Source organism: Orbicella faveolata, unplaced genomic scaffold (assembly GCF_042242905.1).
Source record: "Orbicella faveolata isolate gen_17 unplaced genomic scaffold, um_ofav_v1 contig_27, whole genome shotgun sequence".
Lineage (NCBI taxonomy): Eukaryota > Metazoa > Cnidaria > Anthozoa > Scleractinia > Merulinidae > Orbicella > Orbicella faveolata.
The window spans coordinates 352,847-380,278 of record NW_028301555.1 but is presented as its reverse complement, the minus strand read 5'-3'; the positions used below and the strand labels follow the sequence as shown (position 1 = coordinate 380,278).

Here is a 27,432-nt window from a genome sequence, read left to right as displayed (position 1 = left end):
CAAAAGGGGGGAACTGAACATTACAGACAGGAGATGATTATATAAACACAGATGTTTTACTGGAAAATAAACTACTAGTAAAATTCATACGAAACCACATCCGGGACTTCCTCACTAGTGAAGATATTAGATGACTTCACTGATATCATGTTTGACCCTTAAATTATAGTTATATTTGTTGGAGTATGATCGAAACATCTTCAGATCTTCCTCAAAAATCTTCGGCATTCTTCGGTTATTTTCGGAAACCTTCGGTAATCTTCGGAAATCTTCGCAGAATGCTCGGAAACTTTCCTGTGGCATTTGGACAATTTTTGGAGAATCCTGGCAAATCTTCGGAAAGTAGTCGGAAATCTTTGGAAAATCGTCGAAAACGTCGTTATCAGTATGTTTATATAATAAACAAAATTATACTTTAAATACACGGTTGCTTGTAGATATGGAATATCCCTTCTCGTGTTCAACTTTATACCTCACTCGGTTACTGCGCTCACTCATGAGATAACGAGTTGAACACTCCAAGAGATATTCCACATCTACGCGCACGGCCTGGGGTGGATTCAGGGGTGGTTCGAGTGGCTCAGTCGAACCCCCTAAATGAGATGAAAAATTGCTTCAAGACGAAATCTGATAGGTTTGCAATACGATGTAAATAATCTTGGTAATAGGTTTCTCGAACTTCTGGTGGATTCCGTCTTAATACGCGCCGTTTCTGACGAAAGCCTTTGTGGGCAAACTTCGCCAACAAATATAATATTTTATCTTCTCAAAAAAAAAAAGACTAACTTTAAAAGAGCAAAAATAATATTGATTAACGAGAGTCTTATCCTGTGTTTAAATGCCTTTTTTTAATTTGTCTATTTGATAAAATGACAGGTGATTCATGTTCCTGTTATATTCTACATGGCGCCAAAAATGACAGTATTTCTATCCACAGATTTCACAGATAGGCGCCATAACTTAGGCCAGAAGCTTAGCCTCTTTGTTAATCAGCTCATCAATCAGTTGTGTAATTAATCGTTTACAAAGATTCAGCTGTCAGCAGTGCGCAAAGGCCCATGGAAAACCACATTTCTCAAAGGAGTCAGTGTTTAGTTTGAAGTACGTCAGAGTTATGTCGAAAAGACAGCAGCAAATTAATCGGTTTTGAGTTATTTTTTTTGTAAAAAAAATACCGCTTAGTCGGCACGTCGGGTATGTTATGGACGGGTCAATGGGTGAGTCAGTGAGTCAGTGAGTGAGTGAGTGAGTGAGAGATGTATGTCACACCAATCAGATTGGATCTACTATAAACAGCCAATCGAATTTCTTGTTGTGAAGGTAAATGGTATGTGAGGAGATTTGATCCCGATACAGTTCAGAACAGCCATATTTATTCTTCTATAAAAGAGGAGGAATTATTTATGTATTGGACTTACTTCGACATCTTCTGAGGCGAGGATTTTGTGGGCGGGTTTGATAAACATTTGCAATTGGATAATCAGTCAATGAAACATAGTTTTTGGCATATAACTACGAGCATGCAATGAAGGGTGAGCTTTTCCCATCAGATAAAGTTTTAGACTAAATGAGTCTTAGCCGCTCTGTTACTAGGTTTAAGATGTGAATGATAAGAACAATTGTATTTTAGGGGAGCAGAATGCGCTACTGGAAATTTGATGAGGTTGTGACCAGGTTCAAATCGTTTCCATGTTGTATTGAAACCTAAATATTGCAGCAGAGTTTGTAGTAAGTGTTCCGGGCATGTAGTCAATGTCAGCATCCATTGACAAGTTTCACTGTGAAAAGCGAAGAGACTACAATATTTTTCAACATTTAAGTAGAATCAAAGAACTCTACAAATATTTCTATCATGATAACCCCTCTTCAAGCTTCATAAAACTGATTCCAGTTGCTTCTTGCATATCTTCTTCGACCATAACCCTATGTGGGTATAGGGCCAGAAAGGTAAAGTCTGCATGCGAGCCAAGTGACCCAGCAGGCCGGAGCTTATCCCGGTTTCTGTAGCATGAAGCGACTAGGAGTATTTCTACTCCCCCCCTGGATGGGATGCTAGTCCATCGCAGGGTTAGCCCCCAGCATTAAGTTCGCCGGTACCCATTTATACACCTGGGTGGAGAGAGGCACTGTGAGAGTAAAGTGTCTTGCCCAAGAACACAACACAATGTCCCCGGCCAGAGCTCGAACCCGGACCGCTCGATCCGGAGACGAGCGCACTAACCATGAGGCCACCGCGCCTCCCGCTTCTTGCATATATGTAACTTTAATTAGCACACTCATTGATTAGCCTTGAATATATTGTAACAATTTCACGACTGTTTATTACCCACAGATGCTATACTGACAACATATCAGGAAGAGTCAGATCAGATGCCATACATTGTAAACTATTGTAAGCATATTTTCGTTTATTAAGTAAAGCAAACAAATATTGAAAAAACGGCTGTTTCAGAAATTTAGTTTCCTTTTTTGGCATTCTTCCTTTAAAATGTGAAAAGCTAAATAAATGCCCTTATTATACCTCCTAACTCAAATACCTTTTCTGATTGCAGCAGAATGTGTCACGTGTCGTGGGTCAAAACTCACTAACTCCCTAGGGCAAACAAAACTCACTAACTCCCTAGAGAAACAACAACTTGGACTTCTGACTCATACATGATCAGAACGTGCTCCTGAAAGCACAGCAAATTTGTGTCAGCCAGCCACTGTCAGGCAAAGGATTTCTTCACACTTTTTTTTCCATTTTTGAGTTGAGTCAAGATATAACATAACAGTTAATAACCAGCCCCAAGGAAAACAGTGAGTTTTGTTTCCCCTCGACCCCTAAGTTCACCTTAACTTTACCTCAAAGAACATTTGAGGATCTCCAGGAAACAAAACTCACTGTTTCCCTTTGGACCAGTTATTAAGTGTTTATTATTAGCTGACCTTAGAAATTGACACTTTTAGAATCATAAATGACAAACAGCACCTCAGAATTCAGAATTATATTTTGTCACTTAAAAAAAAGTACAAATCGTTCTGATAACTTTCTTACTGATCATTGATATAGACGAAATTCTAACAGCTGAAATCTAGACATTCCAAAACCACTTGCAATTTGAAAAAACAGTGGTACATTAAAAAACTGTTTAAACAAAAAATCTGACATTTGATATACTTTCAAATGTGAATATTGTAACACTGTATGAACAATGAAATTTGATTTATTCTGTAGACTCACTTGCAAATGAGGACAACAAGAAAGGTACTGTATACTAGTTAAGCATTTATAAACAGAGGAAAAACCATCCAATTATTTTCCCTCAGCTAATTTCAATCCTCATTAAATTGAACTTCTTACAAGTTAACTTAAAGTGATTTCTTTTCCTTTCAAGTCATTTTCTAAACAATTCAAAACAGAGTTCTTGATAACTTGAACCCATTTTATGAAAGTCTCAAATCACTGAATGCTCTCCAGAATTACAACAGAAATAGACTGCAAGTGAATGTAGTAGTAAATTGTTCATGAGCGGTTAACTGAGCATAATCAGCAAAAACACTGAAAATCAGGTTAATGCATGCAGTGCAAATTACGTGTAACTCAACAAGTAATCTTACATCAAACATCTCATCAGAGTAAATCATTTGTGTTTTTAAGTTCTTTGCATGGTCTAAATGTGTTTATTGAAGTTTATTGAAAAATACATTGAAGTCTTCAAGATGCACAGTATAATTCTCACTATTCTCCAGTCCTCAGCAGGGTTCTCCATAAGCTCTGGTGACCGGCGAAATTCGCCGTCTAGTCGTCCTTGGCGCGCCGGCTACTTATAAAATAAATTATGAAAAAATTTTATTAGTAACAATGTGAGCCTCTCCATAAGTAAAATTAAGCATAAAAACAATGTCTAATTTTCTCAACAAATACGTAGCGATTAAAAAATACAACTCTTATAGCTGTAAGATAAAAGAAATCTGAAATCATTCGGGCCGTGAGAATTGCCGCAAAAAACGTGACTTGGGCATGCACTGAGCCGTGACAGCAGGACTGAAATATTTGACAGCCGGGTACTGGTGACGGGTACTGGTACTATGACGAAAATCTCATCTTTTCTATCGCAGCCATTGTAAACAAGTAGCCTGTGAGAGAAGAAGAATGCTGTTTACTATATTCAAATATCTCTTTTCGTTCCAGAGATATTCAAGTTTTTAAAATATGCAAATTAGCCCAGTGATGACGTCATACACTCAACCAAATTTTGATCAAATATGATGAAAAAAGATATCTCCGCCAATTTGTATCAGAAATGTTTGATTCTTTGCAGTAAGATTCTACTAAATGTGCTCCACAATATGAGCTTAACAGTTTGATCACCATGGCAACATACTGGGTTCCAGACCTCCCCAATGTTAAAGGCATTTCTGGCCACCTTTGGCGTTCCATTTTGATATTTGCATATGGTGCCTCATATGCTTGATCCAGCAAGCATATAAATATATTAGCTCAAGTTTGTGGCCTTGTTTAATGTTTTGCGACCTGAAAATCATTAACATATTGAAATCAAGAGAGTGGGGACTGGAAAAGAGTGAGTTGCCATGGGAAGAGAATTTTTTATAGCAGTAGGTGCGTTTCCTGTAGAACTATTAGCCTACCAAGTTTCAATGGTCTGCACTGAAAATTGACCAAGATAGCTCTATTTATATAGTTGATATAAAATTGGGTTGAGTGTATGATGTCATCAGTCATCTCATTTGCATATTTTACACATTTTTCAAACTTAAATATCTCCGGAACTGATGCAGATATTTGCAAACGGCAAACGGCATTTTTATTCTTTCATGGAATTCTATGTGATACACATGAAAAATCAAGGGGTAAAAATTTGATCATAGTACCACTTTGAGTTGAAGCTCAGTTTTTCCTCTGAAAATGAAGTGAAAAACCCAGCAATCGCTGTTCAGTGCCAGGGATAAATTGAAAAGAAAATAGAGATGGCACAAACGAAGGTCATAAGTCGTTTTCTTTGAAAAATATAATTAAAATTAGTTCTTTTATTCCCAGTGAATGTACGCATAATTTGATTAGTTCTTTAAACACAACGACGTGCAACCCAGTGCTTGGCTCGCACATGGAGGATTTTCGATCACAAATAACTGTAAAGATTTCTTTAAAGAAGAGAAACAAACTTTGGACAATCTTACACAATCTTTAAACTCAGCAGCTGTAAGATGTTTGTGTTTATTAAATCCATTTTGAAATCACTGGTTATCCTTGCAATCTGATTGGCTCTCAATGGTGCGATTTATTCACGAATCGCACTATTTTTTGCTCTAAATCACATCTTTTTCTCAGCCATTGAGAATGGCACAGTAAAACAAAACAACCAATCAGATTTCAAAATTAGTTTAAAGTAAACAATAAAATTTCAGGAAAATGAGAGGCAAAAAGCCATTGTGTGGAGAATTTAGCAACTACTATTGCCAAAACTTTGTTGTTACTGTTGTTTTTTTTCCAAAAAAATTGACGAATGTAATTAATTACAGTTTCTAAATGACGATTATGAGCTCCTTCAGGCTGAACACCTACTTTAATGGAAGTTTCCAACTTTCAGTGTCCATTTTGACGAATATTTTGGCGATTTTTCTTCAACGTCTGCTCAAAATCCGTATGATACCGAGTCCAGTAAAACATAAACAAACGAAAACCACACAACAACAAATTCAGGGCCATCTCAAGAAGTTAGATGTTTCCAGGTTTCAAACGAAGCAACAAAAGAGCTCAACTCTGTCGCTGTGAATAAACATAGTCAAAATGTGCCCCGCTCCACAAAGGGGTTATAGCGAGTTTCGCCCACATCGTTTCGCCCAGAACGTGAATGGTTTCGCCCATAACGAGTTTCGCCCAGAACGTGAATGGTTTCGCCCAGAAGTAAAACGTCTACAATCTAACTCAAAAAACGTCAATCTAAACGTGCGTATGCACAGAATGAAGGTTTTGAAACGAACACGTTATCACTTTCACTGTTGAAACGAACAAGTTATAACTTTCACTGTTGAAACGTACACGAAAGATAAGTTGCGAATACGGATTCGCGAATACTAACGAGAGGAATCGAGAGTTTTTAAAGATTGTATTTCTGACATAGGTAATGGCAACATATATTTTGAAATGAGATTAAAACTAGTATAGTTCATGAGTGCGCGCGCGTGGAATAGCAGCCTGGCTTTTCCAAGACAAAACAGCCAGAGGCCTGGGAGTTTTCCCACGTATGAACAGAAAACAAAATTCGTCTCGAGTTTATGTCTGGGCGAAACCATTCTCGTTCTGGGCGAATTCTGAATACGTCTCGGTCTGGGCGAATCGAGTTTATGTCTGGGCGAAACCATTCTCGTTCTGGGCGAAGCGCCTCATGGGCGAAACTCGTTATGGGCGAAACCCGCGGTTACCCACAAAACAATGAATGAATGAACGTCTTATGAAGCTGGTGCTAGTCCCGCCATCTTGGAAATATCTTGAAACAAATGGCGCCGCAAGAACTTGACAAGGTCCTGAGTATTGAGTCCTTCGCCGAGGTCACAAAAAGAAACGGAGGTGATAACGAGCTGGACTCCCTTAAAATCATGCCATTAAACGGTATGAAAGAAAAAAAAACGTACCATCCACTGAGCATCGTGCACTCGAGTTTCACAACTCAAAAGAAATCCATCGCAGAATTACGCAGGATGTACCTTCAAATTCCTTCTCCAAAGACAATGAAAAGTCTCAGCCTCAACCACAGAAGAAAGAAAGACCTTCCATCATTGATTCAGGCGACGAGAATTGAACTTTTATACCTGAGGTAGACTATTTTCGTTCTCACTTCAAAACCGCTTGTTTCTTTGTCATGCTCGGATGAGTTTTCGTCACATGACATCATTTCGCATACTAAATGAGACGTAAAGGCGTTTCCGGTTCCGCTTTTTTTTTTTTAACAAACCGGCTACTAGAACAATACACCAAAAATCTAAAATTAAGGCGATAAAATTGTGCGATTTCAAAATGGATCTAATAAAGTGGCAATTGAACTTCGTGTCATGCAATTTTGGTCTGAAATCATACTTGTGATTTCAAATCGAACTCGCGCTGCGCGCTCGTTCGATTTTGAAATCACGCGTATGATTTCAGACCAAATTGCACTCCACTCAGTTCAATTACCATTATAAATATTGAAAGTGAGATATAAAACTGGCGAGCTTATCGAGCAGGGAAGCATGAATAAATACATGCACTATTTCAAGGCTTCATTATAACAGTCCGGAATATCCCGATAAATTAGGACATCTGTCATGTCACGAAACTCACGTTTCAACCAATGAGAATGCGTGTTTTGATTGGAGTGTTGTGTTTCACAACAAACCAAGAGATTCAAGATGGCGGACAAAGCGAGTCGCGAATACTTTCCAATGCCATGAGTGCGGGCCTTCGGGAGGTATATATTTATCTCGAATTAGTTAAATACTGTCGAAATTATAAAATAAAAGGAAAGTTTGTGTTCGCGTTCCATGTCACAGACAATTCTGCCCAGATAACAATTATCCTCGGACCGAAGGAAGCACCACAGAACGCAATGCGGGCCACGTTTGACGAGCTGCTGTTATCATTCTTTGGAAAGAGACCGTACAATCGGTAAGCATCTTTACTCTGCATTTTTCTAAGCACAGTAATGATCGATATGAGAATTGAGGCTTTCCTCTTATCTAGGGATTATCGGGCCGAAATCGACAGCACGCGCGTGTTCTTATATGCCAGCAAAGATAAATTGTAGATGTCCAAAATGTTATACGTTTTGGCTAAATCGAGGAAATGAAATCATCATTAAAACAGAATTTTCAATAACGCATGCGAGTGAGAAATTCTTGTTCTTTTATACAAAATAAACTAAGCTAGAAAAAATGTATCCAAAATTTTAGTGTTGTCAGATGCAGGGATAGTCGAAAATTCTGTTAATATATTCTTTGTAAATCTGAAATTTCTCCATTTTGGTATTTATTTCAAATATTTCTTGTATCTATTTGTTACTGTGCTAAAAGATATCATGTCTGATTTCCACATTTAAATTATGAAAACTTACATATAATTGCTGACTTTCACAAGTTATTTACCCAAAAATATCAAAATATAATTCCTGGACAGGTTGACAAGGGAGCAATCACAATCCATCCACATGTCCCAAGGTTTTATTATATATTTATTTAGGTACTCTCGACTTTGAATTTGCCTCTTAGCAGAATGCAGGACCTGAAACAAATCACAAACGCTTGCTTACAGATGCCAATATTATTACAAATATATTTTTCGTTTTAACATATGAATTTATTTTGAATGTAGTTACCACATTAGTCTCACTAAATAAGAGATTGCCTCAAGTGGTGTGATAACTCTTATGTTTTCTATTTTTTATTACATATTCTTAACCAAACTGATATGTTTCCTGTTCACAACCAATTAATGTTTTGCATTAGTTTCACAATTAGTAATGTTCAACACTCGACACTACATTATAAACTCTCGTACCTTTTCAGTCTTTGCGTGCATAAAAATTATTTTTCAAAAACATTACTTTCTGGTACATTCAAGCTTCATGGGGAGGTGAAAAGAATCATCATCTACTAGGAACAGCTGCAGTGTGTACAGTTTTTAAAAAATGCCAAAAAAAAAAGAGTACAATGCTGCCTACAAACCTGAACTTACATGTTTGCATGGCCCTCAACGTCTGGTAAATGAGCACAAACAATCTCTCTACCCTTTGTGCCATTCCTTGGGATACTGATAGCATCCATTTACAGGGAATCACTGCACAACCCCTTGGCCTGTCAGTTTCGCAGCCACTTCTGTGCTGTAGGTGGTTTTCATCAGGCTACTGGCTCTCCAGTGATAAAACTGGGGTGCACATTCGGTGAATCCACCAAAACAGAGACCTCCCAAATTTGTTTAATTTCGTCCGCATACTTAGCGACGTCTTATTTCCTCTCTTTTCCCTTTGTTTTTTCCCCAAAGATTCGGCAAAGTGCCTCGAGCAGTCGAGTATGCTCTTCCATGTACTTAAGAGAGAGAAATTGAAAACAACTGTCATAAAAATGAAGGAACGATACATTACTCAAGCCTTATAACAACAGTGGTTCAGGTAGACTTGTAACGCCTCAAATTCAAAGAGAGTTTACAAAATATCGATGTTGTTTACAACCGTGTAATTTGGCATGATGAAACTTTAACAACACTAGAACCAGTAAAAAATATACACAGCTCAATGAAAAATACGTGAATACTAGAAAATAACGCGTACACTTTACTAACCTTAATATTTGGCCACAAAATCGCGTCTACATCGTCGCTTGACACCAAAAAAACTCAATGATTAGGAGACAGTCAACGTTCTCCCACTACCAAAATGGCCGCTTATTCTCCTTCTCAACGTTTGGTCGCAAAAAGTCATGGATAATGCTGGCCAGACTCTATGCGAGACTGGAAACAACATATTTTCTTGGTCCGCATAAAAGGTCCGCCGTTTTCCCTGTTAACAATAGCTTCATAACGTCATGACTGTCCTAATTTATCGGGATATTCCGGACTGTATAAAGCAAAACATTTGCAAAATATGTCAAGTTTAAGTTTGATTGTGTTAATTTTATCACTTTTGAAATCATGAACGAAAAAGCCAAACTACCGCAAAGGTTCAAAACGTTGATGATGGTCTGCACGCTTAATCAGAAAAAATTCTGAGCTTAAATCCGCGGGAAACTTCACCAAGTATTACAGGCCGGCTTGCAATTGCAACGGTTACCAATCACAAGCTTCATGATGTTCAATGAATTCCACCCCTAGCACTGTGTTAAAGCCATTCAAAACTTGTCTTTTAACAAAATAAATCTCAAACCTCAATCTAGTACCTTCAATGCCAGCAAAACTCTTTTCTCGTTTGGCTTTCTCATCTGTTTTTACACGCGTGATTGACCACAAAATGAGAACGTTTTTGACGTTTTTGATACTTTTTTCAAATTTGATACGGTTGGCTATGATTAACCTGTTCAACTAACACAATACATTACATGTATGTTTTTCTCCGTGAAATTGCTTTTCTTTAACGAAAGAACAAAACCATGATTGCTTAAAATACACTGAAATGCACTTTTTAGCTAGAACCCCAATTTCAAAAATTTCCCGGGGAGGCTCCCAGACCCCCCAATAAAAGGTTGCGGTCAAACCCCCCCCCCCCCTTCCACGTGGCTCCGATAAAACTACTCCACGTCTTTTTATCGGCATTGTCTGCCGCCTACTCAAAGTTATTCTCCCTCTACTTCAAATTTTCGGGAGAACCCTGGTCCTCAACCTCTAATCTCATTCTTATAAGTGATAAGGTAGCAGCTTTATATAGTAACAACGGTACCACATTTTTGAATTTCCCAAATGCAGGTCACTTACATTAGAACTTTAACTCTGTTAAGTGTTTATTATAAAAATGTTAAGTGCAGAATTAGTTTTAACAGCAACATTGAATTTCTATTCACAGACTATCGCCATACACATACCGGTAGCAAAACCAAGCACAGGGCATGAAAATCATCCTTTCAGGGTAAATACAATGTTATGTTACCTAGTTCTTTGGTTCAAATGTATTTGTCCAACATGAAATTAAATATGAAACCTGAAAAGATTCACACTTAATTCTCTACTAATTAATCCTCTGATGCTTCATCCTGTAAGGGCTGAATCACACTAGAGCCAGACAAATCAAAACTTGTTTACTTAATGTCAAAAATTTGTAGTCGTTTGACTTGCCCTAATGCAATCACAAATTTTTGAGTCTTCCACAAGATGGCCAAACTTCAAACTTTAAGGTTTCAGTGTCCTGCTCCGAGGCAGAACAAATGGGGCCAAACAACCCAGAATACAATAACTGGTGTTTCTGTTGTAATTAAAATGTCAAAAATGACATGTTGCGGGGTTAATTCCCATACTCATCTTACACTAGAATGTGACCTTTATTTACGTTTTTCGTGCGCTGTTCTTCAGTTTGCAAGATGTCGGACCCAAACAGCTTTCCCTTTTACTACCTTCCAGGCTATTTGTTTTAAAACTTTTACCAGTGATACCCATATCAGAATTCTATCACCCCAATGCCCCAAGCTACCTACTGGTAGTTCTCAGCCAGGACAAAGCAGTGGCATTTCTCAGTCAAAAAGCAGTGCTGATGGAACCAGCACTCCAGCCAACAAGATTGTCAGCACTTCCACTTCCACTGAAGAAAACAAGAAGCAGGACAAGCAAAGGGACAAGACTACAGCAACACAAGACTGATGGACAAAAGACCAGATGAAATACTTTGTAAATCCATGGAAGGCCAATATATCAAGGCTGGAGAGCTAACAGTCAAGGAGAGTGTGAACTCAAATCGCCTCTAAATCAAACGAGCACTTCAACATACCTTGCGTGTCTTCCAAGTCAGTACAAGTGAAAAATTAAAAAACTAAAAAAAGAAGTTCAAGAGGCCAAAAACTGGAATCGATCGCAGATAGGAGGAAATAACGAAACCTGCAAATATTTTGATGTTCTTGAACACATGCTTGGGAGGAGAGATGTGGTTACTCTGAAGCACATGCGGGAAACTGCAAAATAATGCACTAGAGAAAAATAAGGAGAAATTGCTTGACTTGTCTGCTGGCGACGAGGAGGAGGGATACACCTCTGATCAGGCAGCTGAAGCCCTTCAAGCGATGACAATCAAAGTCAAGAGCAGAAGCAAGAGGCAGAAAGGGGAAGGAAAAGGGAAAGGGTACAAGAGAAGCCTGGAGAATGACGATTCTGAGGATTTTACTAGATTCATCAAGAGAGTGGAGTGCCAGGGTGATAGACTGGCAAATGCTGTAGAGCAAATGGAAGAAATACAACAAGAGCAAGCTCAGGCCATGATTGGTTTCCTCACGGCTTTGACCAAGGCCACAAATAAAAATTAAAGGTAACATTTATCCTGTATTTAAACATTTACTCTGAAAATGCATGCAACATGAACCACCTATTTTTATTTATCAAGTTGTAGTTCCAAACTTCCACGCAGACCTGGCCAAGGCCATAAGAAAAAGTAGAGACTAAAACATTTTATTCTGTTTATATTAAACATTAACCATAAAGAACTGCAAGAGAGTTGCTTGTGATATTAAATAAATAATCTATTTACATTTGTCAAGTAACGTAGCAGTTCAAAGCAATGCTATATCCTAGATAACAGAGTTTCTCAATTTTCGTTGCCATTTTTTACAAAGTTTATATTATCAAGAAAATATGAACAAAATATAAGTAGGTCATAACAATAATTGTGCAGAAAAATGATAAATAAAATCATATGGCAATGTACTCTTTTAGTAGTTCTCTGATATCGTCGCCATCCCTGAAAACATTTCCGTCATTATTATTTCCTCTGTCATCGTCGCCATCATCTCATTCCCATTCATCTGCACCAGCATTAATACAGAAATTGTGTAAAATAGCACATGCCACAACTGTATCACTCACAGAACCAACTCCACTTTCGATTTGCTTTGTCAAAATACGCCAATGGCTTTTGAAAATTCCAAAGGTGCACTCCATGGAAACTCTGGCTGAAGAAAGTTTCTCATTAAAAGCAATTTTATATGGATCTTGCTTTCCTTCAGAGTAAACTTTTTGTAACCAGGGAGCTCAAAAAATAAGCACTATCGGCCACCAAATATGGACCAATCTCTCGGCTGAGAATGTGCATACTAGGACCACTCAATAATTCTTAGTTCTCGCATCATCTGTAAAGGCGACTGTTTCATAGCATGCGTTCATTATGCAGGAATCCAGGAAAACCAGCTGCAACATCAAGGAATCTTTTCTTGCCATCAGCCAGAGCTTGGACAATTATATCGTAACGCTGCAATCAACAGAAGTAATCCACTCTGCTGTCAGCTGGAACTTTGGTGGATTGTGACATGTGTGCAGTCAATAACACTAGCCACATTTGGAAGATTGGAAAGCTGTTAGAAAGTTTCCCCCATTTCAACAACTTGTGCTTCAGTTTCTGGGAATTTGATATAATCCTTTTTTTACAGAAATCAGTCCTGTAACGATGCCTTTGACAGCCTCGATTACTGTTGTTGTCTCAATATTAAAACTAGGCCCAATTGAAATGTATGTTCCTTCATTAGCTAAGAGTGTCAGTCCAATTGTCAATACTTTTCTGGCTCAATACACCTTCTAAAACAAGTGTTTTGTCTTGTGATGTATAGGCGAAGGACATCCAAAAGCAAATGGAAAGTAGTTCTTCTCATCTGTAGCTGTTTCCTAATTAAAAATATTTGTCTGGGATTCTTGGCTCATTATAATGAATATCGAACATGAATCGGCAGATCAAGGGAGAACCCAAAAGTATGGATGTCTACACTGATTTCGTCTTTGCCTTCGAACCTCATACAGCATCAGAAAAGCTCTCCCCTCTAGTTGAATTTCAGCAAGAGACAACATTATCAGCATCATCCTCAACTGAACATACATCTGAAATTGTAGGACAAAATGTCTTGGGATCATTTTGTTGTTATGAAATATGATTTCCCGCCAAATACTGAAAAGGTCACCTGTTCAACGAAATGAAAACATTTCCGACTTGTCAAACGTAAACAAAATGTTAGTGCAATGGTGCGTGGATAACAGTCAAAGTGTCAAAAGACAAACTTTGGCCAAATTCTGTGGAGGTTGCTGCAGGATATTCGAAATCTCTGGCTCTAGTGCGATTCGCCCCTAACTATCAAATAACAGTTACATAGTTTTCAGATGATGACCAGTCTACCAAAATTTGTTGTCTTGTTGTTTTGTTATGATGGTATTATGTACATAAATCTTCCACATTATATTTAAACAAGTTTTATTGTTTAATATTGAAACAGATGTTCTACACCCTACTATGTATATATAAATGTAACTTATATCTAACCAATCACCAAACCAAGAACATCTCTGCAAGAACATCTACAAGTTAGAAATGTGGACATGCTGTTTTTAAAAGAGATACCGCAATTTAAAACACAACAATAACACTTTTCTATGAATTCCTCAAGTGGTCACTTGACTTACATTAAATCTTTACCTTTATAAGATTCATTATTCAAATATTAAGTGCAGAATTAGTTTAATTTAAATGAGAAGTTCACTCCTAAAAACAAACAAGTTTTTTTTGGTCAATGCATGTAAAAAACCTCACACTAAGTTAAGCTACTCACCGAAGTTTCATCCTCTAAAATACAGGTTTTCTTTACGAAATTCATCTTCAAAGGAGCCCAAAATTCAACATTATTGCCACCAATTTGAACGGCACTCAGCAACCAGGCCGCATTTTTGTGGCAACATTCCATCTAAGGGATTTTGTCCACGACTTCCAACAACTACCACTCTTGGTTTAATGGCTGCTCTTTAGCCATATTATTTCAAGCCAAATAATAATGCTCAAAACCTCGCAAATGATGGCAATGAAGATAGAGAAGTGGATAAATCAGTTGGAAAAAAATTGCATTTTGCTGACCTTATGAAAGAGGGCAAGTCATCTGCAGATTTTTGTGCTTCTCACCAATTTCAAGTTGGACGGAATAACATCACATACACGCAACTTGGCTGCTAAGTGCAGTTTCAAAATAAGTGGTGTCTGAAGTCCAATTTTGAGCTTCTTTAGCAATGAATAATTCTTCAGAATAGCTGGCACTTTGGAGGCTCATACTTGAATATGTGGGAAAAGCCAAATGAATGCTTACTTGTCACAAGTGGCGACAAAAAAGTACAGTAAGCTTTTTTGCAGTGACCTCCCCATCATAACAGCAATACTGAACTTCTGTTTACAGAATGTCGACAGAAATACAAACACAGACCTGCAAGCACGTCATCCACAACTACAAGAACATCCCATCTAGGTAAATACAGTATTATGCAATTTAAATGTCCCTTCATGATTCAAAGATGTTTGTTAAACATAAAATAAGAAACCTGAAAGTATCCACATTAATGTTTTGCAATAATCCCCATGGCCTAGCTGTTCAAAGACTGGATAACACTTTTCTACCAGATAAATCACTATCCAGTGGATAAGTGTTGGCAAAACAAACCACACCATGTGCTAGATAGTGGTTTATCTAGAGGATACTTTATCCACTTTTCAAACCTGCCCGGGTCAGATACTTCATCTTGTAACATTCAAATAACAGTTAATATAGATGTAACTATAGTCTTCAGATGATGGCCAGTCTATCAAAATTTGTTGTCTTGTTGTTTTTGTCATGTTAGTATGGTATTGTGTACATAAATCTTAAACATTATATTTAAACAGCTTATAGTTTAATGTTGTTGCAGATGTATAAAGATGTTCTACAACTTATTATATATACAACTTATATCTAACAGAGCATCAAACTTCTACAAGACCATCATGTGCAACAATTGGTATGCAAGCTAAAAGAGACGGTAAATATCACAATTTAATTAAAATACCGCAACAATTCTCACTATTCTCCCCTCCTCGTACATAAAAATCTCATGTAAGTTAAGTTACCTATCGAAATTCCATCCTCTAAAGAATATCCAAGTGATTTTCCCCAATTTTCGAAATTGCACATGACTTGTTACAAAAAATATAGGTAATAGGTAATCATATGGTTTTGAGTCCAATTTAGAATTAATTTGCCCGAATTAGTTTTTCAAAAAGCTGAAATTGTGTGTTGGCTTCATTCCCACAACGAACTCAGAGTCCTACATGTACATTAGGTAACTATAACGCTGAATTCAAGTTGACAAAATTAGTGAACTTAAGATACACAAGACAAAAGAAACTTTGTGTCAGTAGTATGTTATAATTCCCTCCTAATCAGTTACATGTATCGGTAAGTAACTACAGCAAGCTTTTCACAACAATTATCAAAATATATTTCATGTAAATTACATGAACAATCGATTGAATCAATTACGTGATTAACTTTCCTTGAACACTGTCAAACTTCTGCTCTATGCATAGCAAAATTTTGCATACTTACTGGCAAAAGAACGTTATTCATTGCAAATTTTCATCGAGGTGTTGAAAATCCCACAAAATTTCCCCTATTGTTCAACCAAAATATCGCTCGAGTCGCATTGAATTTTCTCTCAAATATTTGGGCAACTATTCGATGAAAATTGACAAAGACAAAAACCAAAATTTCCGCATTTCAATTGCACTACTTTTGCACTGTACCATATGTTTGAATACTTGCTCTTGGACATCATCTGTCCCTCAAGGCTCATATTTTTCCTTGAGCCAGTGCTTTTAGAAAACTGTTTGGTTCTCAGAGCATGTCTATACAACATCTGTAGACAAAGATCTTGGCATATTTTCAGACCAAACGGAGGTTATTGCTTATTCAACTTATCTTTCAGGAAAATGGGTGGAAAATTTATATACCGATACGTTGAAGAATTTAGTCCTCATGGATACAGCTGTCAAACTACTGAAAGACGCTACAGCTACAACATACACTATGGTAAAAAGAGAACTCAATTTCTTGTAATCATGAAATGTAACATTTATCATACCTCTATTATGAAAAAAATTCTAAAACAAACTAGAGGGTCTTCTTCTTTCAGATCTTTCAGACTTCTGCAGAAAGTAAAGCACTAATGCATGTAGTATGACCACAACCCTAGACTTGTGCCAGAATGTAAGTTATTCATTACTTCTAATCTATGACCCTAACAGTACTTTATCAAAGCATTTACTACCATCAGATGATGAATAACCAAACAATTCAGGCAATATTATTAGAATTACAGGAAATAGGATAGGCAAATACACAAAATATCATTCAATACTCATTATCATCCCAAGAAAGAGAGGACTGATTCCATCCCAAGAAAGAGGGGAGATTCACAGCTCAATGTTTCTTGTACAGAAATGTCAACCTACTAACCAACCAAACTAAATTTTTGAAGCAATAGAGTGGTTAGTACAGAGCAGCTTTCATAGATGGCATTAAACTAATTCTCAAATCACCATCAAGGAAATGCTAAACTTTCACAGTAATTCTATTCAACAGTGCTACACCACTGTAATTCTTGGACATAGTTTGAAGACTAAACTTGCTTTTAGTTAATTCCTTGTAGCTGTGTCTAATAAATAAAACTAGCCATTCTAAACCATCCAAAAAATAGCCTAATTTAACTGTGAAAACGATGCGATTACATTTAACAAAACACTCTTACAGGTATCTCTCAATTATACATCTAGGTCACCACAAATATCAGTTCTTCTTTGAGAGAACACAAGCTGTTGTGGGAACAGGTAAACATACTTCACTTTGTCTCCTTTTAAATTATCCAAGTTCCACTTATTAACTTGTGAACTATCATAATACTATCTAATAAATAGTGAAAAGATAAGGTCTGCAAGTGTTCTCTTATTGCATCAGTTATCGTAAATGAAAACATTTTCAACCAAAATGATAATACAGCTTGGTTAAAATCTTTTACACTGTAGATTGCTGTCCCAAGGAGAAATAAACGGACAGAATTCTGGTACTTTAAGATTATGTTGTAGGCAGAGTCTTGTTAATACCTGAATTCATAAGCTTCAACTGCTAGCACAAACTAAATGAGGAATAAATGGCATGACCTGAAAGACAAAGTCAATACTGTGTTATCTGACTTGATTTAAAATCTGTATTGTATGGTTCCAGAAAATATCCATACCTCCGACACAGAGGGAATTGGAAATTCTGGAGGGAGAAGGGGGGGTCAAAGACCCAGGGAATTCCGGAGGGGTAAGAGGTTGGATGGTCAATTTAGTTTCCAGACGTCCTTCACTTCAATATGGATTCAAATATCGATCTAACTGTTCAAAAGTCCTTTCTTACCTATTAAATAGATCTTTCACATGGAAAAACAGAAGCTTGTCTGAATACTTTTATGTGAATCGCATTATATTTGAAATAAATTTTCTTTCTTCAAAAAACAATTTAGAAGCTAAGAAATGTAAAGAATGTGCTGTTACGTGGAAATGGCTGCCATTACTTGTTACCAATCACATGAAATAACTTTGTGGACTGAAAAGCACTGGTGACTAGCCTAGATTGTTTGTTTTGCGTCGGTCTTCTAAGCTGTCGAGTGGCAGTCGATTTCTTTCATGAAAATTGCTTTCTTTTTAAAGGCAGAAATGATGTTATGATTTCACAAACTTGAGCATTTCTCATTCTTGTTTATCTCTGTCCATTTGTACGTAATTGTGTTATAAAATTGGCATTCGTTGCAAGTGTGTTAACGACTGTTTTCATGATAAAAGTATGGTGTCAATTTCATTTACATTCATCTTATCATTCCTTCAAATGAAATTGAACCACATTTGCAAACGGACTTAGTCAAATGGGAAGGTAATTTGACAAGTCATTATTTTATCTATTTTCTTTTAAAGCATGTTTGAATAAATTACTGTGTGTTTTCTTTGTGTGCACAATGCTTTCAGTAAGATCTGGCTCCTGCCGGAGCTCCGACGGGTACCCTCTTGGGAATCGCCAGCTGTATTCCGGCATTAATGTGCTTATGGAGTCAAATAAAAAGGAACTAGCAATTCACCTTAGGCTATTAAATAGTTAGTTATTATTGGAAAGCTAATAAAAACGTTAAAAAACCAACCAAATAGTTAATTTATACACTACCCTGTGATTTTACCACTTTAAAAGCCACAAGTAGTCGTTTTTCATTTGCGTATTAAACGCAATGTTGTCATAAACATCATCGTCACTAAAGGTCACACTCCAGAGCACATTACATAGTGATGTACCTTGTGTTTTAAAAAGCCTCATTTTCATACATCGTCAGTTCCACGATGAAGCGGCAACAGGCCATGGTGTCGTTTCTGTCTGCTTCTAGTTCAACTTCAAAAAGTTCACAAACACAATCAGGTAAGTCTTTACTATGGTTCAAGAAGTTAACATCAAGCCAAATCTTATATATCACGAGTGACTGTTTTTAAAGGTCTTGACTTCAGTATGTAACTTAATTTTCTGAAGAGTTCATTGTTGTGTTCGGGCCTCACTATTTAGTATCGGTATCGATGTTTGCATCTTGAACAATACTAAAATACAAAATTAATACTAAATCTTAAAAATTGGGCTAGTAAGCTGATAAAAATAATGAAAGCTTGAGTGTTAATATTTTGCCTCAAATCACTGGAAATCGTGTTTCCAAGCTTCTCGATTTCAAACATTTTCTGGGGGGCATGTCCCAATACCCCCCTAGAGGAGAAGGGGCCTTCAGCCCCTTTTATCAGCTCCAGCAGGTGCTAACAAAAGGGAGAGACCTACTTCAAATCTTACTGAAAGCACTGCATGCAGTGTATCTTCAAATGCCACAATCAATCGAGAATAAACAGCAGTGACGTGCAATGTAGACGGCTACAAGTTCGGAGTGTCAAGTTTAACTTTTAACACACTTTCTTACCAAAACTATTTTTTCCAGAGGGTATGGGGCGTGTAAATAATACTTGTGGAAATTCTGGAGGGGTGGAGAGGGGGGTTATTGCTGTGTTCACAAAATGGAAATTCCGGGGAGAAGGGGGGCTTACACGAAATTCCCTCTGTGCTGGAGGTATGGATATTTTCTGGAACTACACATTAACTTAATCTACATCTAAATAAAAATCCAAATTCTACACTCTAGATTGCTGTCCCAAGAGGAAATCCAGATGCAATCCGGGTACTATAAAATTATGTTGTATGCACAGTCTCATTAATACCTGCATTCATAAGCTTCAACCACTAGCACAAACTAAGTGAGGAACAAACAGCATGACCTGAAAGACAAAATCAATACTGTGTTATCTGACTTGATTTAAAATCTGTATTTTTTTAACTTCTACATCTACAACTGTAAATAAAAATGTAACTTGCTAAGAACACCAACAGAGCTTTGAAACAATGCAATACAAACAAAAGAAAAACACTCCACAACTACATTAAGAAAATATTGAGCGAATTGAAATTAGATAAGAGCTTCATGTACCATATTTCAGACACAAAAAAGCTTTATAACAAAATACATGTGTCAACATTTGACCACTTTACAATGCCATTACAATTTAAATTGACTCTAGAAATCTCTCCAGGGAACAATAAATAATTCATTTAATAACATACATGAAAAAATTGATAGTTTGTATGAAACTTTTAACAACTAACTCTTCTGTTATTGAATTCATGATGTAAAAAACTGCCTGTGATATGACTATTTCCATGTCTTGCTGCCAGTACTATGTCTACTGTGAAAATTCAGGACCTTGAAATTTGCATACCAATATTTCACGTGTACAGCTTTTTTTAGTGTTACTCTTTGGATTGGAGAAGCCGGTACAGACAAATGTCTGCTGTAACAACTTTGAGACCATTATTTCTTTTTCATCACATACACAGCAAAATTCATTGCATTGAATATGAGCAAAAAAAATTCTCTTCATTACTTTCAACAATTTTACGCAACATATGGGTTCCAAATAACAAAGTGTGATATTCAATTTGGCGTGACCATGAAATAAATCTCACATTTCACACTCAAACTCTTGAGCCCCCGGCTTTTCGTGTGAATGGTCACATCTGAAAAAAATGAAACATGATTGTTCAACTAACATCCTTTGTTTTCTGTCTTTTTACCAGCTGGAAACATGAAATTTCTATGAGGGACCACAATATTGAACAGCAAATGACCAAAGTCTAGTAGTAAACTTTTGTTGTGTAAACACAGGTAGCCCAAGCTCAGTATGTGAGCATCACAACATCAACATATAGTGTAAGAGTTCAACCCTAATTAAATATTTGTAGTGTACGTGATAATTAGACATGACCTTCATTGTAAGAAACTGCATGAAAAATACTTCTGTCACTTAAAATTACTCAAAATTGGCAAGTGAATTTTTTCATTGAAGTTCTCTTCTTGTCGTTTCTTATGATTTTACAGCATTAAAAACATCTCGGCAGCGGGTTAAAAACATTTGTGAGCATGTCAATTTTGCTCACTAAAAGCCTTAATTCAACATTAAGACGTCTTCAACGCTGTAGAATCGAAAGAAACTACAATAAAACAACTAAAGTGAGTTTAAAGGAAAATTTTACTGCCCATTTCCTACACTTCACACTGACAGAAATATTTGCCATACAATTTTGTACAACAAAGTTCATGTCTAATTATTAACTATAGTCCGAAATTAACACCCAAAGAATATCTAGTTCCATATTTTTGTATATCTAGTAATAACACCTTAACAAAATGATATTTAAAAATACAATTAATGGAACATAATACCCCCTCATACCCCTTCATACAATCTGACAGCTTTCAACAAAAAATACACTCACAATTCATTGGCCAATGGTTTTGTCACAACCAATAGAAAAGTGAAGGAAAACTTACACACTACAGGGCAATCTTGATGATGCAGGCTTCTATCACTACCATTATATTTCCCACAGAACAACTCAATGATTTTCTAGATGTTCCCCCACTCTTCCTTTTACATTGCTTCCTCAACTTGTTTCATAAACCTCCTGTTGATTCATATCTTTCACTTGACTTGCCTAGCCTGTTAACCTTCAAGTACTCTGCCCTGTACTTTCCTTGTCATCTGCCTGATCAGCAAGAAAAAATTAAACCGAATATTTTTTGAGTTTACCTTTAATACTCAATACGCTGTTTTCAAATAACCTTTTACTTCTGCATCAAAACATGTCTTTCTGTGGAACCATTTATATCAAAATGAGTTCCCCTTACAAATTTATTTTCATTTTCACACAGTAACCTATCACAAGTTACTTGAAAATCAAAGGCCGATTGACAAACATTCTATTATACATGTACCCAGAACTAAAAGGGCACATGAGTGATATCATCTTGTGTAATAGAAACAGTTTACATTTAGTCTACATATAAACAATCATACTTCCTAAATTTAAATGGGGTCTTAAGGCTCGCTTTGACTAGCGACAGAGTCAGAGCCGGAGTTGTAGTCAGAGACATAAGAGTGCTTACGACCGAGTGAAAATCGAGAATTGGAGTCGTAAGTGGAGTCATAAGCACGACGGAATTGGAGTTGGAAGAATCAGAACGTTTCCATTTCTTCCGATTCCGTTTACGACTCCGTCGCTTATGATCGAGTGAAAACAGATTATCGGAATCGGAAGCAGAAGAACCAACCAATCACAAGGCCCAGAATGGAGCATCGTGATTGGTTTATTCTCCCGCTTTTGCTTCTGACTCCAACAATCTAGTTTTCACTGGATCGTAAGTGACGGAGTCATAAGCGGAATGGGTGTTCTTCTTCCGACTCTGTCGGTTTGATTTTCACTAAATCGTATCGCTTTACACTTCTGATTATGACTCCGACTACGACTCCGTCGCTAGTGAAAACTAGCCTTTAGATTTCAGGACTACAAATAGAAGTTACTGAGTTTTATTTTTGTTAAAAAAAAGAGATCAAATCATATTTTAAATACTTTCTTAGACTTTAGGCTCTGATTGTTCAAAGGTTGGATAATACTATCCACTGGATGAATCACTCTCCAGTGGATAAGCGTAAACAAACTATGAACACTATTCACTAGACTGTATTTGATCTGCTGGATAATGTTACCCAACTTTTTAACAACCTGCACCAGGGCTTAACGAAAATTACAGTCGTTGTTGTTGTTTCAAGAAAAGAGATCTAATCATGCACTGTTACTAAATAAATCATACACTGTTACTACCTTTAAGTGTCTATGAAAGAAATCTTTTTTATTTGCTCAATGGAATTTATACGAGATTATCGTATAGAAATCAAAAAATAAAATTGGATATTGCTGTTTCTTCAACACATTTTAGCCAACTGCACACAAGAAATTCCACTTCCAGCATGTCACAATGCATGCGAAATGGAGACATGAACTTCAAGTCATGCCGTGATGTCAAAAAGATACATAAGTCAATATATTTTTTTGAACCAAACAAATAGAAATAAAAAAAACTAAGAGAATTATACTAGCAATCAGACAATCAAAGTAATAATTCCAATTTTTATTCAAAATTGTAAACATTTACAAAAGACCTATAGACCTACATTCTTACTTTCAGGTCACATTTTTAACCCAACCAGAAGTGAAATTTCACATTTTCAGATAACTAAAATGGACTGAAAAAAAGAAAATTACAACAATGTAACCAATTTTTTTTCATATATTGATCCCACGTGGATTCAATCAAGCAAATAAAAAAAATATCTGTCACACCCATTTTAAAATTTGCATTGTGTGATTGCATAATTTCAATACCCTCAAATGGTATCTATAAGCACACTGGATTCAATATAATTATTATGTTATTAACTCAGGCGAAAATTTTAATCTAAGTAAATTTACATACTGCTATTTGTTGACCCCCACAGACTATTACACACAAAAACTAAGAGGTGGGCAGATGGGTATTACTAATCCATCAAGTGGTCGAAGTGATTAATTGCCATGCGTTTTGTTTTCCATATATTTCATACCTTATTTGACCACATAAAATACATATTATGTGCAGTGCTCGTACTATAATATTATGATATATTTCTGACACACATCCTGATTTACTATAACTGATTTGAAAATAAGGCCAGCAAGTTGGAGTATGTAAATAATGTAATATGTAAATATCTCTTCTTACAATTTTTTCCAGACCTCAATTTTGGGTTAGAAATTCATTGTAGAGTAATACAAAATTTATATTTACAACATTAACATGATAATTAAATAAACTATTTGTACCTTACTTGAGTCACTGACTATAGTTTTATTAATTCTAAGAAATTAAGAAAAAACTCACATCATCTGATCACAGTAAGTTATTAATAAAATCTCATCACCAATAGCAGATCAAAAATAAATGATATTACTAGAAAGTACTCTCCACGTATGTATGGGACCGTTCATTTTTTATGAGGGAGGGGGGGCTGGTGGGATTTGGGAAGCACCATTTAAAAATTGCATGACCCCCCCTCAGCTTACCAATTTTTTTCACATGCCCCCCCCCTTATAGCGGTCAGTTTTTGGGATGACCCCCCCCCCAAAAAAAAATTGAACAAACAATATTTAGATTTCAACTTTTTTAATATTTCTCTATTATCCCCCTACTTCACGTTATTGTGCTCACTATGAAGACAAAATTAGAATCCCTATACTACAGTGAGCTGTTGTTTAAAAAACAAATCAAAAGAAAGAGAAGTCAATTTCGGATCTCCTAATTATGGCTTGCCCTGAGCGTGTGGCATTTGGCCTCTCATTGGCATCTTCCTCATCTGAATTGATGAATGCAAGAATGACGTCACTTGAGTCATCTCCTCCCCCAGAGTCAATGGCATCACTGTCATACTCATCATTGTCACTTTCATCCGTTTCACTGCTGTCAGCACTTGCCCTGTTGTCATTTTGTGTCAATGTCCTAGCATTTCTCAGTGTTGGTTGGCCAGCTCTGAGAGGACTCTTCTGCTGCAAGCATGAATGTCTTACAATTGCCTTTACTTTCTCACTCTTGTTGCTTTTCAAATGCTGCTTCAGCCCGTGGTGGTTCAAGTACTTGTTTAGTTCTGGAACACGTAGCTTTTTAAGCTTGGTTAGATCTTCGCACAACTCAGTCCAAGGATAATCCTCAGATGATTTATCTTTTGCGTCCCTACTTAACTTTGCCTTTTCTTCTGCTCTCTTTTTCCTTTTTAATTCCAGCACTTCAAGATGCTGAAGATAATCCACCACAAACTTTGATTTGACAATAAACTTATCTGCAAATAGAGCAACGCTCTCTGGGTCAGATAAAACCAGCCTGCCACTTCCATGCTCTTTCTTCGCTTGGACCCTTGGCTACCAGTCATCTGCATCACGCCCTTCTTTTGGGTCTTCTGGTAGGAGAGGTAGTGGTATTCCGGTAGGCAGGAATGGTCAGGAACTGGTTTAGGGTATCTTTCTATGGGTGGTCCAGTCCATTCACAACAAAAAGAACAAATTTCTCCTTCATTTTCTTGACAGGACAACTTTAGAAACTCCCTGTGGTTCTCCCCCTCCTCATAGTGCTCATTCATAAACTTCTCAATCTTACGGAAGTAACAGTGGCCTGGAACAGAGTCTTTCCTTGCTCCTGCATTGTGATACTGAACCAAGTACAAAGTGTTGTGAGAAAACTGGAAATCTGTTGATGTGTTGTGTGCATTCCAAAATGTGCAATAATGGCGAAAGCGACGAGTCGTTTAAGAAAAGGTTTACAGCTGAACGATCCAGGCAGTTTGACACCTTACAAGCAAAAGAAGCAATCTTTCTAAGTGCGGATGGCTGTTTAGAAAGGGCGAGTGAGTTTTCCATGCCAGGGTACCAGTTGAAGCCCAGTGATGGACGAAAACTGAACTTCGCCATCAAAGAGCACAGAGCAGTGGTGGAAAAGTTGAATGTCATATTGAAAGATGTAAAGGAACACGATTCCACACTCTTTCAGTCCAATGGGCTTGCTTTAAAGCAGGGCGAAGAGTTTGCCCACAGTTTTAATGTAAAACAGATCAAATGTATGGAAGCTAAGTTGACGAAGGTCACGCAGGACATGGAAGCACTAGAAAATAAGAAGAGCAATTATAACAGCATATTCAAGGGCCTACTTAAACAGCACATCAACAAAAGGACAAGGAAAAAAGAAAACCGCAGAAAGTCAAATGAAAGAAAGAGGAAGCGGACTGAAAACAACGTCCAACGAATTTATGGAATCTGTGTTGGAAACCTGCTAGGAAATGATTTTCCAAAATGCCTTGTGTACCCTCCTAGAACGGCCGTCCCGGAAGAGTGTATTAAAGTTGGGGATGTTGCCACGTCGTTATTTAGAAGAGATGGGCCATACATCGCACAGCTCTTGGAAGGGAATTATTTCACCAATTCTGCAAGAAGCAGAATCACCACAAACCTTGAGCAGGAAGTCAGAGATTATGTTTACACCTTCGTGTACCCTGAAGAGTACACTCTGACGGAAAGCATTGCTGCTTCTTGCAGCATTGGTGAAAGAGACTCCCATAGCAGCACAAGCGGCGACGAAGAACTCGACGACAGCGAAGATGAAGATGAGTGCCAGTGAAAGTTGCATTCGAAAATAACAGTGTTAAATACTTCTTTTCAGTAGCTACAAATGCTTTTTGTCGCCAAACGTTTTTTTAAAGCAGAAGGAGAGTTTGTAATAAATTTGTATCCTGCCTTCTATGTTTATTCTATAGCAATTTTTTTGATATTCAAACATTATGCCATTTTAAAGTTTCACTAAAATATTTCACATGACCCCCCCTTTTTCCCTTATTTTTTTTGGGATGGCCCCCCCTTCGAAAGCCATTTTTTTTCGCATGGACTCCCCCCCCCAAATCCCACCAGCCCCCCCAACCTTATAAAAAATGAACGGTCCCTATGCTCTCCACAAACCTCTTAACTGCTCAACCGTAAGCTAAAAATTATTTACAACACGAAAACACGAAAAAAAAACTTAAATTCCAACTTGCCCTTCACACAATCAACTCTAACATACTGCTTGACTTGAGCAAATTTTAGTTTCCTTTAACTACGATTTAAATCGCAGATAACTTGCCTGGACTTGAATTGTCCAACCCGGGCAAGTAAGAATGAGAAACGTAAGATGCGTTCCTTTGGGATAATCTGGAACCGATGAATCCGTGATCAGAGTGCGTGGATTCATCGATTCCTTTGATACACTATGATCCGAGTGATCTTGGATTACCGATCCTGATCCAAATCACCCCAAAGGAACGCAACCTTAATAAGCTTGAGCTTAACTTTCTACTTCTCCCGGACGACTTAACAACTCTTTTATCCAGCGTTGAAAAGATACAAACTATTTCCTAAACTCACATTGAATATATAAACTTTACGTTTAAAAGCGTTCGAAATGTTTGAACAATTCGATTGAAAATGTGCTACGTTCGTCGAAGTTCGCCGCCCACAACTTCCAGTTTAACACTACCTATTTAATTCAAGTTCGCTACAAACGATAAACTAACACTTAAAACATAATCCAACATTTCAGCTTACCAAATTGGCATGTACTTTGAAACCTGTAATATGTTGAAGTTAAGTCACCAAACTAAGCATACATCGTTTTAGATGGTCACCGATCAGTTGTCTGCTTCCGGTATTCGGAACCTGGAATCCGGACTCTGGAATTTACCAATCAAAACAAGTTCTTCAAATACGCGAAAATTACGTTGCGTAGCTTTTACCTGTAAAAGGACCTCAAACTTCACCTCTTTCTAAACAAAAACTTCCCGCCTGTGGAAATTCGTGGAATTCCTTCTAATGAGGGTTATGATTATAAATCTAAACTAATATAACGAGCGTCATAATTTGATTCTCCTTTCA

At 37.0% G+C, this 27,432-nt stretch overlaps 1 protein-coding gene, 2 long non-coding RNA genes and 1 pseudogene across 8 annotated transcripts; 1 reads left to right on the top strand and 3 right to left on the bottom strand.

The window, feature by feature from the left end:
• Positions 1-2,972: 2,972 nt before the first annotated feature.
• On the bottom strand, positions 2,973-10,185 carry LOC149107003 (uncharacterized). Its single transcript, XR_016209339.1, has 4 exons — positions 9,314-10,185; positions 8,711-9,060; positions 6,637-8,257; positions 2,973-3,803 (listed from the first exon to the last, which is right to left on the bottom strand). It is a non-coding gene; the product is annotated as an uncharacterized LOC149107003 (long non-coding RNA).
• LOC110068954 (uncharacterized) lies at positions 6,238-23,817 on the top strand. 6 transcript variants are annotated; one of them, XR_016209337.1, is made up of 9 exons: positions 7,534-7,645; positions 10,527-10,589; positions 14,863-14,931; positions 15,419-15,478; positions 16,424-16,527; positions 16,631-16,704; positions 17,271-17,324; positions 19,697-19,732; positions 20,686-23,817. XR_016209337.1 is itself a non-coding variant. In XM_089296646.1 (8 exons), exons 1-2 carry the CDS (start codon positions 6,502-6,504, stop codon positions 10,549-10,551), a joined length of 342 nt encoding a protein of 113 aa, XP_089152772.1. In that variant the 5' UTR covers positions 6,238-6,501; the 3' UTR covers positions 10,552-10,589; positions 14,863-14,931; positions 15,419-15,478; positions 16,424-16,527; positions 16,631-16,704; positions 17,271-17,324; positions 20,686-23,817. The 6 variants fall into 6 exon arrangements, 4 of the variants coding, with proteins under 4 accessions (XP_089152772.1, XP_089152774.1, XP_089152775.1 ...); XM_089296646.1 differs by lacking the exons at positions 7,534-7,645; positions 19,697-19,732 and adding an exon at positions 6,238-6,818; XR_016209336.1 differs by lacking the exon at positions 20,686-23,817 and having other exon boundaries at positions 19,697-20,000.
• On the bottom strand, positions 11,972-14,382 carry LOC149107002 (uncharacterized; annotated as a pseudogene).
• Positions 19,749-27,191, bottom strand: LOC149107001 (uncharacterized). The gene is made up of 3 exons (XR_016209338.1): positions 27,106-27,191; positions 21,440-21,654; positions 19,749-19,829 (listed from the first exon to the last, which is right to left on the bottom strand). It is a non-coding gene; the product is annotated as an uncharacterized LOC149107001 (long non-coding RNA).
• Positions 27,192-27,432: the final 241 nt, after the last annotated feature.